At 34.8% G+C, this 15,053-nt stretch overlaps 2 protein-coding genes across 3 annotated transcripts; one reads left to right on the top strand and one right to left on the bottom strand.

Annotated features, from left to right (window-relative positions):
• Positions 1-284: 284 nt before the first annotated feature.
• Positions 285-3,543, top strand: LOC117178069. Of its 2 annotated transcripts, none has more exons than XM_033369296.1 (3): positions 285-364; positions 655-823; positions 3,086-3,542. In XM_033369296.1, the coding sequence occupies exons 2-3, from the start codon at positions 668-670 to the stop codon at positions 3,290-3,292; spliced, it is 363 nt and encodes a 120-aa protein (XP_033225187.1). In that variant the 5' UTR covers positions 285-364; positions 655-667; the 3' UTR covers positions 3,293-3,542. The 2 variants fall into 2 exon arrangements, with proteins under 2 accessions (XP_033225187.1, XP_033225186.1); XM_033369295.1 differs by lacking the exon at positions 285-364 and adding an exon at positions 411-490 and having other exon boundaries at positions 3,086-3,543.
• A 10,791-nt stretch (positions 3,544-14,334) lies between these two features.
• On the bottom strand, positions 14,335-14,988 carry LOC117178589 (secreted RxLR effector protein 161-like). The gene has a single exon (XM_033370016.1). It carries the CDS (start codon positions 14,986-14,988, stop codon positions 14,335-14,337), a length of 654 nt encoding a protein of 217 aa, XP_033225907.1.
• Between the last annotated feature and the right edge of the window lie 65 nt (positions 14,989-15,053).

The raw sequence follows: 15,053 nt of genomic DNA, 5'->3' as shown, positions 1-15,053 counted from the left end.
TTGAGAAAGCCTGTAAGAGTTCGTTGAAATAGATAAGGAAACATTCTATAGAAAAAACCAGTGCTAAGTTTCAAGAAGTTAAGATGTGATACAAAATGCATATAATATGATCAGTCTGAAGAATTTTAATTAGTGATTAATAATTGCAAGTTTAAGGGATATTGATGATAACACAGTACTTCCCCGACAGTTGATAACCAACTGACGTAAGCATTTGAACACATGTCACTAAACCGCATGCTTGAATTACGAAATAAGGAAAGAACATTATCAAATTCTTAGATATAAAACAATCCTCTGATCTCGAAAGACATGCAGTAGCACCTCAACCGATCAGACACTAAGAAGAGAGTTACTACAAAAGGTGAGTGAAACTGTTCTTACAAAATTATTCCGTATGACCAATATTATTTTGCAGTGAAATTCAAAACAATTTCTCTATCGTTTAAATTTAATATTCACGCCCACATATGGAATCAAAATACGAAACGTAACTACAATTACATGAGGGTTAAATTCAGATGTACACCTGTTACTTAATTCTTTGGAATTCGTCTGAATTATCTTGAATTCTTTTTAGTTCCCTGCAATTTTTTTTATTTGTGTTTATTGTATTCGACTATGTTAAAATTATAAATGTTTTACCTTTTATAGAAAAGAATTCAATATGAGGGGCCTTTTGTCACTTGTTATGCTGTTAGCTGCAATGCTTGCAATAACAAAAGCATACCGCCCTATTGTCCAGAGACCGCGACCAGGTCAGTCTGGATTTCCTAGTTTTCCCGGACAAGGACCTTTTAATCCAAAGCCACAACCAAGCCGCGTAAGTATAATATTTAAATATAATTTTTGTATTTTATAAAAATCGTGGTAGAGCCGTTCTTAAACGGGATGAAAATACCCAGTATCGGAAGAATTACAATAATGTTTTTGAAGTGCATGGAGATACCCAAGGATAATATTATTATTATTATTATTATTAAACCATTAAGCTGCTTCCCTTTCGGGGTAGGCGTGACTCACTCGGTAGGGGAAAGGAGTAGTGTGTGGAAGGGATAGAGATTTTTCAGATTGATCCAGAATTCTCGTGCTATTTAAGTAAATAACACGTTTCGCAAAACTGCTCCGACCCAGGTTGATGATCAATCTCTCTAGCAATCACCCCAAGCGAAGAACCTCACGAAGTCGTCATGTAAGGTTCCCCACTTGGGTCCATTAGTGGCCAAGGTCTTTTCTTTCAGGCGTCATTCACTCTACTGACACTCTATTTATTAACTATTTGCCGCCATACTTTCCTGTATTGGCATACTTCTCTCGCTTCTTTCATGGCCACGCATTTGTTCATGCAGGCTCTCATGTTTCTGTGACTTCTTATGTCTCTTCTAACTAGGGTCTGATTCACACATTCTAACCATTCTTTCCGCGGTCTACCTCTAGGCACGCTGCTATTTACTTTACCTTGATACACTTGTTTCGTTAGTCGTTCATTTGGCATTCTCTCAACATGTCCGAACCATCTTAACCGATTTCTTTCCCATGTGTCTACTAGCGTCTCTTCTGCACCACATTCTTTTAGAATTATCTCCTTACTTACTCTGTCCATCAGGGTTTTCCCGCATATTATGCGCATGAATCTCATGTCAATTGCGTTAATTTTACTCTTATCTTTTTCTTGACAAGTCTATGTCTCGCTACCGTATAGTACAGTCGGTACAAATATATGATTATGTATTGCCATTTTAGCTTTATTTGATATATTTTTACTTCTGATAAGGGGACCTGCTCGACCAATAACCTTCGTACCTTCGTTTATGCGTCTATCTAATTCCTCATCTATCTTCCCGTCCCTAGTCAATAAGCTACCAAGGTATACGAACTTATCAACTTGTTCGATTCTCTCATCATTTAATAAAATATTGCATAGTGTTTTATCACTATTTCCTTCGAACACCATAGTTTTTGTTCTATTTGCGTTAATTTTGAGGCCCATGCTCTTCATGCTTGCATCTAGTTTATTCAGCATTCTTTGTAAGTCCTCAATAGACTCTGCCATAACAACCTTATCATCTGCGAACGCTAACCCACGTACCCTTGCTGTTTCGAGATCCACACCCTCTTCGTCTAAGAGAGCCATTCTTAAACACTCGTCCATAAATAATATAAATAACTATGAAGACATAACGCATCCTTGTCTAACTCTTTGAATAATATCGAAACAGTCACTCAGTTTCCCATTCACTCTTACACTCGCTTTGCTACCTGTATATATTGTTTTTATAGCTTCTAGGAGCCATCCATTGACTCCATACTCTTTCAGGACTTCCCAAAATTTACTTCTATCTACCTTGTGAAAAGCTTTTTCTAGGTAAACAAATGCACAGAAACCTTTTTTTCCTACTCTCAAACTTTTTTCTGTTATTTGCCTTAAGCTAAATATTTGATTCGTACATGACCTTCCTGGCATAAACCCACTTTGGACTTCCCAAATCTTTGCTTCTGTTATTTTCATAACCCTACGAATAAGTATTTTTGAATATATTTTACTTATGGTGCTCAATAAGCTAATCCCTCTGTAATTATTTCAGTCGCTTTTATCTACCTTTCTTTTGTATATTGGTACGATAATCGCTTTTTTCCAATCGTCTGGAACGTCTCCCATCTCGAAACATAAATTTATCAATTCTCATAGTCTATGTGGTATGCACGCGCTACCGTATTTAAGCATTTCAGCGTTAATACCGTCTACCCCGGCAGCCTTACCGTTTTTTAAGCTCCTAATTATACCCCTAACATCAGTGACACAGACTTTTTCAATTGAGTTTTCCATCGCATCGTGTTCAACATCGCAGTTGTGGTGTCCTATAGCTTCATCTCCGAATTGTCTTCTAAAGCCTTCCGCATTTGCCACTCTTTACCCAAAAAAGTCTAGTTTATAATACTTCTTTTCTGTGAACCATATCTTGCACTATTTTATTTTAATAAAGCCTTTTTTAATATGTCATACTAATTTTAACATGGTCATTAATGAAAATTACAATCATTTAGGATAGTACACTTCTTTGATTCAATGTTGCCTATATTTCAGCGTCTTCGAAGATCACCGGAAGACAAGAACAAAATTACTGTTCATGGACAGAAGGAAGGAGGTTCAACATCATACAATATAGATTACGAGCGCAAACTTTACGAAAATAAATACGGCAGTATCGGTGCAAATGTCGGCGTCAACAAGAATCCATATTCGAAGCCAGAAAGCCATGTTGGAATTGGCGGAACCTTCCATTTTCGTTAAAGTCCCAGATTACAATATACGCCGTCTAGAATATAATTTTTCGGAACTGAAATTAATATGATAAGGCTCCTAGTTGCACCAAATAGTAGACATGTTATCTTACATTATCAAGTGTTGTAATAATAATGTGAATAATAATGTGTTGTATGTATATATATATATATATATGTAATTAATAATATTCAGTTCACTACTTAGTAGCCACAATCAAAATCATTCAGACTCATTTTTCATAATTGTTACTGCATAGAGCTAATAAAATGATTGAAAATAATGGTAATTTTTTTTGAAAAATATTGAACATATTCCTAGCCATAATACTCTCAGAAAAAAGTTTGGTTGATTCAACAAAAAGGGCACACTATAGGTCGAATTTCATTTTTCTGGTTTAAAATCTAATATAATGATGAAGAATAGAGATAACTCAACAATTTTTTTCTAATAAAGTTGATGTTACCTGAAATACAGGAAAATATGTAAGAATGCCTACATTGCTTTTTGTAAGGGTTGAACTACGGGGTGAAGTTGAGCATGTTTAAAAAATCTATGACCCTTTTTTTTTCTTTTTGCTGAATCTGACTGAATAGCCAAAGTGTTCTCAACATCTCTTCTGACTTTCATTCTTTCTGTGATCACACTTGAAAATTCTGCATCAGACTCTAACCTATTCCCAAATTTATAATTCAAGAATGATGCAATTCAAAAGTAAGTGCCAATGTTCGAAAGCAATTTTTTGTACAATTTGTGGTCTAAACGTCGGTATTTATGCTTCAGTATTCCGTGGACAGCTTCAACTGCCCAAAAAATCTTTGTTATATAACAGGACTTGTTGCATTCTTTTGTTGTAAATTGCTCACCTTGCCCTTTCTAAGCAGGCATGAATGCACTGATTTTTTTTCATCTAACTCAGCTTTCACATCTCGAAAGCTGCGATCGAGAACCACATAATTGTTCTATTTTAACAAATTGCATAAGCCGTTCGGATCCTGTAAAAGAGTTCTTAAAATCTCTGCATCATTTAGATTCGCAGGATATGGTCTTAACATATCAACCGCGTACCCGTCACTTATACAAACTGTGAAAGGCTTACAAAGTGGAATTTTCTTCTGACCTGAATAGTTGAATATTCAGAAACAAGCTGTTCATATTCCAGTTGAAGAATGAAAGCCAACATTTTATTCGAATTGCCTGAGCGAATTTTAAAAAGAAACGCGGCAGGCGTTTGAATGACTGTATGGGCTAGCCTGCTTCGCGGTGAAAACAACATGTCTCTTAATTGTATAATAGTCTCCCATTTTAAGCCTGTAAAGACAGCAAACTGTTTTTTGGAACGACTGAAATCTGCAATTGTATCATAAAGTGTAGAGTCACATTCAATGGTGAGATTTTTCATTATTTTCGTCAACCTCAATGCGGTAAGATTTGACGAATTAGAATGTAGTTTTCCTCGTGGAACCGATTTTTGATTAAATGACTTTAGCAACACCGATTACATGCTGGTATATAGATTCTCATCTCAATAAAAGATTGCAAACTAGCTTCTTTTGGAATGACAGTAAAATTTTTTGTGGCAGAACAAATAAGGCAATATTTGTGAGTCGATATGATTCTCTGAATTGGAACTTCAATTCTTTCATTATTTGATTTATCTAATTCAAACTTAAGTTGTATATTGACTGCCGAATCATCAGAAGTTGATTTTAGATGATAATTTTCATTTTCAACATGAACTTTGTGTTTTTTTTTTTTTATTGATAAAGTCGACATTTTCCACGCAAAAGATCGTGAAAAACGATTTTCGTTGAAGGTTATCACTGAAATTCCTTGCTTCAGCTTCAGTTTCAATTCTTTAATACGACCAGGTACTTTATTGCAGAACTTATTACACCCAGTGCACTTGGGGTTCTTTAATGAATCCAACATTTTCCACTGCACAAAGTGAAATGAATTAGAGAAAAGATTGAACCAAGTGGCCAAGTAACCACACATGCAACGTTAAGTTGCATTAACAGATCAAAGGATGAAAATGAGTGTATTACCGAAAGAAATGTACACTTAAAACAGTTAAAGTAACAATGAATAATACTCGTAATTCTGAGCTCAGAGAAATAAGAAGTCAACAAAGAAGTACAAATCAACAGAGAAATATGAACATCGAATAACACAATAAATTAATTAACAGAATAAATCTTCCGAGAACAAACTGATTTGATGCTAGAGCCTTTCCTCATACTGTAGGAACCAACTGACCCACACGCAGTAATAGACTGTCTAACGGAAGGAATAGTACACATAGCAAATGAAGTTACAAAAGTGTGACTAAAAAGCAAGTAAGAGTACAGTGTTAGATTTTCCAGTGGAAAGAATAGTATACGTAGACTGCATCTTAAAAAAATACAAATGAACATATGAAAGGAACCGATAAACAAAGAAAATACTAAAGATCACAGAAATAGTTAAAGTAAAAAGCAAATGCTGCAACGATAGACGTCCCCAGAATATGGCGCTCCCTATTTCTGCCACCTTCAGTTCTTTTTTTGTGTATCGGTTCGTTTCTTATGTTTATTTGATTTGAGGTGGTGGCCACTGAACGGTAGTGGCCGCTAGCTATACTTACTCACTGTGTCGCCTGCGGCGCACGAAATCCACTCAAGCTTTTATTATTATTATTATTATTATTATTATTATTATACCATTAAGCCATTTCCCTTTCGGTGTAGGCGTGACTCACTCGGTAGGGGAAAGGAGTAGTGTGTGGAAGGGATAGAGATTTTTCAGATTGATCCAGAATTCTCGTGCTATTTAAGTAAATAACACGTTCGTGCCGCAAAACTGCTCCGACTCAGGTTTTGCTTATCAATCTCTCTAGCAATCACCCTAATCGAAGAACCTCACGATGTCGTTATGTAAGGTTCCCCACTTGGGTCCATTAGTGGCCAAGGTCTTTTGTTTCAGGCATCATTCACTCTACTGACCCTCTTTTTATTAACTATTTGCCGCCATAATTTCCTGTTCTGGCATATTCTCTAGCTTTTTTTAAGTCCATGCATTTTTAATGCAAAGTCTCATGTTTCTGTGACTTCTTATGTTTCTTCTAACTAGGATCTGATTCACACATTCTAACCATTCTTTCCGCGGTCTACCTCTGGGCACGCTGCCATTTACTTTACCTTGATACACTTGTTTCGTTAGTCTTTCATTTGGCATTCTCTCAATATGTCCAAACCATCTTAACAAATTTCTTTCCCATGTGTCTACTAGCGTCTCTTCTGCACCACATTCTTTTAAAATTATCTCGTTACTTACTTTGTCCATCAGGGTTTTCCCGCATATTATACGCATGAATCTCATGTCAATTGCGTTAATTTTACTCTTATCTTTTTCTTGATAAGTCCATGTCTCGCTACCGTATAGTACAGTCGATACAAATATAGAATTATGTATTGCCATTTTAGCTTTATTTGATATATTTTTATTTCTGATAAGGGGACCTGCTCTACCAATAACCTTCTTATCTTCATTTATTCGTCTATCTAATTCCTCATCTATCTTCCCGTCCCTAGTAAATAAGCTACCAAGGTATACAAATATATCAACTTGTTTAATTCTCTCATCATTTAATAATCATTGCATAGTGTTTTCTCACTCTTTCCTTTGAACACCATAGTTTTTGCTTTATTTGTGTTAATTTTGAGGCCCATGCTCTTCATGCTTGCATCTAGTTTATTCAACATTCTTTGTAAGTCTTCGATGGACTCTGTCATAACAACCTTATCTGCGAACGATAACCCACGTACCCTTACTGTTTGGAGATCCACACCCTCTTCGTCAAAAAGAACCATTCTTAAACACTTATCCATAAATAATATAAATAACCATGAAGACATAACGCATCCTTGTCTAACTCCTTGAATAATATCGAAACAGTTACTTAGTTTCCCATTCACTCTTATACTCGCTTTGCTACCTATATATATTGTTTTTATAGCTTGTAGGATCCATCCAGTGACTCCATACTCTTTCAGAACTTCCCAAAGTTTACTTCTATCTACCTTGTCAAAAGCTTTTTCTAGGTCAACAAATGCACAGAAAACTTTTTTCCCTACTCTCAAACTCTTTTCTGTTATTTGCCTTAAGCTAAATATTTGATCCGTACATGACCTTCCTGGCATAAACCCACTTTGGACTTCCCAAATCTTTGCTTCTGTTATTTTCATTACCCTACGAATAAGTATTTTTTGAATATATTTTACTTACGGAGCTTAATAAGCTAATCCCTCTGTAATTATGGTACTCGCTTTTATCTCCCTTTCTCTTGTATATTGGTACGATAATCGCGTTTTTCCAAACGTCTAGGATGTCTCCCATCTCGAAACATAAATTTATCAATTCGCACAATCTATGCGGAATCCACGCGCCACCGTGTTTAAGCATTTCAGGGTTAATATATAATTATATATAGCGCTATAATAGTTAAAGTCACTATTAGGCTATATTGTATGGAAGCTTTTTATAAAAGTTATCTTTGTATATGCTTCTTGTATTTGGGTTTGTTTAAAACTAAAATACTTTTATTTTAAAAGCATCTTGTGAGAAGACCTCATTATTTGATTGTTTTTAACAATTGAAATTGGCACAAATCAAGTAATGTCAACTAACTCGAAGAACCACTGACAAACGAAATTTTCCGTAAAACTAACCGGTAAACTGTAGCGCTAGTGCTACTATTGCAGACTTCAACCTCACTTTAGCCCTGAACGAGTAGGGAAATGAGTAACTCTTACGGAATACTTAGTCCTAATAGGAGAAAGCTCCTCTCAGTAATAAGTATGAATCATAATTTAGAATCTTAGCTCGACTTTCGATGGGATTTTTAAGAGGTCAAAAATGACAAAAACGTTGTTACCTTTTATCATATAATGTACTGTAAAATAAATAATATGCGTATAAATTAGTTATTTAATAACCAGTGGCCGGTCCGATGACTTCGGCAAGGAAGGACCTTATCGGCGCTGGCAAGTAGTCTCCTTGTCGGCTGTTTTTTTACCCGGGTGTAAAGTTCCGAATAAGGTTAAGAAAATATCCGCAAATATAATTTTCAATGTTAAAACTCGAAGAAATTATGGTTTTAATGTAAAACAGTAAAAGTGACTAGTGACAGAAATAGTGTTGCTTTAAACCCCTACTATTTACCCCTATTTTCTCTTTTAAAAAAAGGGTTTTTATCAGCATTTATCTTGAAAATTACATTTTTAGGTTTTTGCATTGTCATGTTTGTATTCAGTGCATAAAAATGCATTGGCTTATGCTGTTCCGCTATTTGCGAAAAACAGTTGACAAATCGCTTTCTTGACAGCGCCGCCATGGAGTTTCTTTGTCGGCGCCGGCTATCTGAACTCCAGTTGTTTAATAATTATTCATTTTTTGGTAATGGACGAAGAAGTATTTCAGTCTAATATCTATCCATAGAACAGATTATGTTGAACGGAACTTTGTGTTCAATACAGAAATCTGAATTAGCACACTGAAAGAAAGTTTATAATAACTTGATTTTTTAATATTTATAATTGATATAGTCGATTACGATTTAGGCAAATCGTGTAAATATAAAAAGTATTGTTAGCATAATTATGAAACTTTACACAATTAGAATATGTAAACTTAATATCTTTAGAACAAGAATTGGTATATTTTATAGCAAAGATTGATATTTGATTGTACCTCATAGCCGAGCGCTCACCTTGTGAATCGGAGAACTTCTTGTTTCCCGCTAAACTTGTCAAGATTCATGTAATAATAATTGGCTAAAGTATACATTTTTTTGTTGATATTCCACTCAAAAAAGATTAAAAATTGTTAGTTGAAAATGTCAATGATCTTACCACTCAAGTTTTGAGCATCAGATTACAAAGCATTACTAAAGATTCTAGAAGGTTTCAATACATTTTAAAGATTTAAAAATATTTAAAATGATTTTTAAACGTTTTACAAAGATTTGATGGATTTGAAAGATTTAGAAAAGGCTTGTACATCACTGGTTAAAAAATATTTCACAAAAATTTCACAAGGCTTTTAAATATTTCATAAGATTTAAAGGATTTCAAACATTTAAAAAAAGTACAGTACACCAGATTTCAAAGATTGTAAAACATTTGGAAAATTTGAAAATATTTTACTAAGATTTCAAAGAATTCAATGATTTCAGCGAATACAAAAATTCACATATGTTTCAGATTTCAAAATTTTCACAAAAATTTCGAACATTTTCAAAAATTTTAAAGCTTTCAAAAGATTTCAAATGTTTCATAAATATTTCAAAGATTCTAAACTATCAAATCAAGTTTGTAACAAATTGAAGAAGATTTGAAAGATTTCAATGATTTCAAACTAACACAAATGATTTCGCAAACAAATGTTAAACTAGGCATTCACAAATACCTAATAAAAATTTCACAAAGATTTTAAGGATTTTAAAGACGACTTGTGTTCGCAAAAAAATTAGGAATTATTTTATTTATAGCTCTATTTTCTTTAAAAATGGTTGGCCTTGTAATTATATAATAATATACCTCATTTATACAAAATTTGTATTGTATTGTATTAAGATATTTTTGAATTTAATTCAATCCCAGTTTTTACCTTATTAAAACAGAATATATTCCTGTTTTTACTTTTAACTTGGAATGTTTCTAAGTCGAGTTATAGTGCACCATGCCGTTTCTCATAATTCTAAAAGTTCTCACCATTTAGTACATAAGGAATCTTCAAACCCCTTCTCTCAGCGTGATTTGCGTGCGATATGTGTGTTATATGTATATGTTTGCGTACTATGTATATAAGTAAAGGTTAAGTAAGTTAAATCATAGATTATTAATATACATACTCGATTTTCCTAAATCGTAAAATTTTATACTAAACTCTAAAATCAGGATTAGCGTATTTTGTAACTAAATCTCTATGGGTGCAGATTTCTACTAATAAAATAGTACGAAGTAGTATATTAATTGCTTCAGTAAGCATTTCTACCAATTAGTAGAACACTACTACTTTACAATAAAAAATGATTAACTAACTTAGTAAGACTTAGAGATTACTTTAATGAGCCTCCTTAAATGAATTGATGAGTAGTTTTCTACAAAAGATTAATACAAAGCAATTTTAAAGCGCTTATCTGTTGCAAAGGGCTTCAAATGAGAGGAATTTCGGTGGATGATTTTGAAGACGGGATAACAATGGATTCTTCTTAAGACACTTTCAGGATTCATTTTTCCACACATATTGCTCCCAACAAAAATGTTTTAAGTTTCGCAGAGCCACATACATTGGCAATATAAGGGAAGATGTCCAACCATCTCCGCTTTGAAAAACAAAATGGTGGGCATGATAACTCTCGAAAAAATAGTCCGAAACCAAAACACCAGAAAGATTTAGAAAGGTCATACTTGTAGCTACTAGGCGAATAAAAAAATCATAAAAATCTTTTCAGTTCGGAGTAGACGTGTTTAAATACGCGCCAGCGCTGCATTGCTCTATAGCATAAGAGAAGTTCGATAACGCCATAAGGACCCCAGGAGGCTATTTTGGAGATCCAACAATAAGGGTTTGAGCGAAAAACAAAAAAATCTATTTTTTTTACCTTTTATACGAGACGAACACGTTAAAAGACTCAGTTCTTTTTTATTAGTCGAAAACTACTAAGACTGGTTTACAGTACATTGTACTTTTTTTTAATACACACAGAGAAAAAATTGAGTTGATTTCACAAAATAGTTTGCTCGACCTACTTTGTTTGTTGAACCTCAAAAAATTGTTCAGCTCAAATAACTTTTTGAATATATTTAGAAAAGACAACGAATTAATTTGGTCAATTCAAATTATTTGAGCATGTTTAGTTGATACAACCAAATAAATGTGTTAAGCGGAATATCTCATTTATTAGCAAATAATTTAATTTAAGTTATGAGATAATTCGGTTGATTTAACCAAATACTTCAATTAATTTTACTAAAAATACCGAAAAAGCTTACGTGAGCCCACGCTGGTTGCTATTTTTCGCGCCAAAACATGTCGAAGAGGTCGTGCGTCGTTTCACCAATAATTTTATGATAAAAAAAGAAAAAAGAAACTTTAAACCTACAAACTAAAAATAACGATGAGATTTTGAACCGGAGGGGGGGGGGGTAGCTCTCTTTTTATTGTAAATTCAAAGATGTATGTATATGTGTATATTCATTCTTTTTAGTCGAAGCGCCTACAATGAAATTTGTTGTTAATGGTTCTTTTTTTGTCAAAAATTGTATAACTTGGCTCAAAACTGAATTATTTTCTTCAAAATTCGACAATTTTGTCAACAATCATCCTTTTCGTTTAAAAATTCTTTTCTTTCGGTAGAAAATCAATTCTTTTGATTCAAGGTGCAAATGTTTGGTTAAAAATTAATCTGTTTTAGTTGGTTGACATTTTTTTTTCAATTGAAAATTTATCTATAATGTTGAAAATTCAACTGTTTTATCGAAAATACCTGTTTTTGGTTTTGATTCAGATTTAAATATTCCTTGAAAATTTGTCTCTTTGTTTTTTATTTTCTTCTGGATTTGCATTTTATATTTTTTCAATTTTGCACATTTGAAATTGAAATTTCTTGACTTTCAATATATATATGTGTGTGTGTGTATGTGTTTTGGGAGGACTTTAAACAAGATGATTTTAACAACTGTCGGATATGACGTAGTTGTAAATCGATCCTTACATTCTCTTGTGTTTTCTGTAACAGTTTCGTGGTAACTCTAAAAGAGGCCGGTCATATATATACTCGGTTGGGGAAAAAGCCAAATAGAAAATTTTAAATTTTGTATAAATGCACTTTCTTAAAATTGTGCTTCGATATGCACTTACTAGGAAATCGGGAAACGTACTTGAAGATAAGTAATTCATAGCAATTCATTATAATTTTACGATAAAAAAAGAAAAAAGAAATTTTAAACCTACAAACTAAAAATAACGCTGAGATTTTAAAGGGGGGGGCCCTTCAAAAGGAGGGGACCCTTCAAGGGCTGGTGACCTTCTCAGCATGAAAACAAAAACACAAAACCAAGACGACTCTCTCGGTTCCAGTTCTACCTCCCCCCTCTCCCAACCCTCCCTTATTAACTGAAGTTTTTGGTGGGACTAACGTTAGAACTACAATCTCCACCATATGACGATTTGATACTTAACTTTAACATGATTTCGACTCAGAAAATAAACTTATTGCATAAAGGTGTTGGTTGGGCGTATAATCTAAACAATGAATAATACAAACTACCCAAAAGCCTCGGAAAGGACTGAAACTTTTAATGACAAAAGGCATGCACACGGAAAATCTAAATGTCATGTTTCAGGCGACGAATGGAGGCTATGTGTTTGGAATGCTAGGGGAGTAAATGATCTCAAGGTAAAGGAATTGCGTTAAACTATGGACGTGAAGAAACTCGACATTTTATGTGTGTCTGAAACAAAGAAAAAGGGATGCGAAACCAACGACATAAAAAACAGCGTGTTAAAAGGCGGATTTGATATATGGTCAGGAGTAGATGTGAATCTCATGGTAAACAAGGAGTAGGTCTGATTTTGAATGAAAGAGCAAAGCAGTATCTCAGAGACCGTGGTTTCGTGTCTCCCAGACTGCTGTGGGCTAGAATGAAAGTAGGAATCAGAAAACTATTTATCATAGCATGCTACGCGCTGGTTGATAGTGATCCTAGAGAAATAAATGACGCCTTCTGGGACACTTTAAATGACACAATAAACATTTGCGAACATGGGGAAAGAATAATTCTACTAGGAGACATGAACGGTTGGGTGGGCATCCAAAATCAGGATACAGGAAGAGTACTAGGTAATTTTGAGGATTCAAGAACAAGCTATAACGGAGATAAATTAGTTGGTCTATGCTTAGAAAGGGGTCTGTTTATTACAAATACTTGGTTTAGACATAAAATGATCCACATGTACACCTGGTATAAAGGAAATAGCCGCAGTATAATTAACCTACAGAAACCGGATGTGTGAATAGATTTCTAAAATAAGATAATCGAAAGCAAAATGAGAGGAGCGTATAGAAAACAAAGATATAGAGGGTGCCTGGACAATGTTACGGGATGTCCTAGTTATATGTACGATCGAAGTGTGTGGTACCGCAGTTGTAGAAAGAATATCTGGTGATACGTGGTGGAATGATGAAATTCAGGCTGCCCGAAAAGCAAAAAGAGAAGCGTACAAGAGAACTTTGAACATCGCAGGTCTTAGCAAGGAGGAAAGAAATAGACGTAGAAATGATTATAGACGCGAAAATACGATACTTAAACGATTAGTTAAAGCAAGTAAAGATACAATTAGAGCAGAAGAAGAGATAAAAATACAAAACGACTTTGAAGGAAGCAGGAAACTACTTTATAAAAAAATGAAAGGAAACAAAAGTACAGAAATTGCTAACATGAGAAATAGTAGGGGGAAAATGGCATATGATGCAGGCGCAATACTAGAGGGTTTCAGAGACTATTTTAGGAGACAATTCAAAGATGAAGCTATAGGACACCACAAGTACGATCTTTAACACGATGCGATGAAAAACTCAATTGAAAAAGTCTGTGACACTGAGGTTGGGGATATAATTAGGAACTTGAAAAACGGTAAGGCTGCCGGGGTAGACGGTATTAACGCTGAAATGCTTAAACACGGTGGAGCGTGCATACCACATGTTGAAGGAAATAAAGTAATGAAAGGCTGAAATTTCAGTAAAAGATACTTTATTAAAATCTACGTGCTGATCGTTTTACACAACCGGGCCGACTGCCCCGCAGAACCACTTGAGCAGTTAAACCCAGCGCGACAAGACCAGTAGATGGTGGGTCAATCGCAAGCCACGAGAAGTACGATTAAAGGCGCTAAAATCTAAACTTTAACACTCCCACCTTTTGAGTGCTTCGAAATTCCGTTTACTAGACCTAAAGTCATGCAAAGAAATTTGAACCTGTCTTTTGGCAACGGCTTCGTAAAAATATCTACACGCTGCAGAGATGTCGGAACATAATCAACAGAAATTTCATTTTTCTCAAATTTTTCTCTGATAAAATGATACCGGATGTCGATATGTTTGGTGTGCTTGTGATATTCTGGGTTTTAACCAAACGAATCGCACGTTCACACCGACATCCGATATCATTTAGCAAGCTTCTGAGCCAGAGGGCTTCCTTGGCAGCCGCAGCTGCCGCAACATACTCAGCCTCTGTAGTACTCGGAGTGACAAGCTTCTGTCTCTGACTAGACCAAGTCACGAGACCGTTCGCTAAGTTAAATGCGTAACCTGTGACTGACCTGCGCGTGTCTCTGTCACTTACGTAGTCGGCATCAGTAAATCCTATCAGCTGAGACTCGCTCCCACCACTTCTGTACTCTGTACCTAAGCCCACAGTGCCTACTAGATACTTATATATAAGTTTCACAGCTTGCCAGTGTGAGTCATCGTGTTTATTAAGATAACGACTGACTACATTTACAGAGTAGGCAATATCGGGTCGTGATACCGTGGCTAGAAAAATAAGTGAGCCGACTGCTTCACGGAAAGGTACATTCTTACATTCTTTCTCCTGATCCTCCACTTGACATAGGTTTACGTTAAGATCAGCAGGGACGCATACAGCATTCGCATCATTCATTTTGAATTTTTCAAGTATTCGAGCAACATATGCGGTCTGGTGTAGAAACATAGAGCCATTGACAC

Source organism: Belonocnema kinseyi, chromosome 8 (genome assembly GCF_010883055.1).
Source record: "Belonocnema kinseyi isolate 2016_QV_RU_SX_M_011 chromosome 8, B_treatae_v1, whole genome shotgun sequence".
In the NCBI taxonomy this organism is placed as follows: domain Eukaryota; kingdom Metazoa; phylum Arthropoda; class Insecta; order Hymenoptera; family Cynipidae; genus Belonocnema; species Belonocnema kinseyi.
The sequence above is the reverse complement of the archived record's forward strand: the minus strand, read 5'-3'. Positions and strand labels throughout refer to the sequence as shown.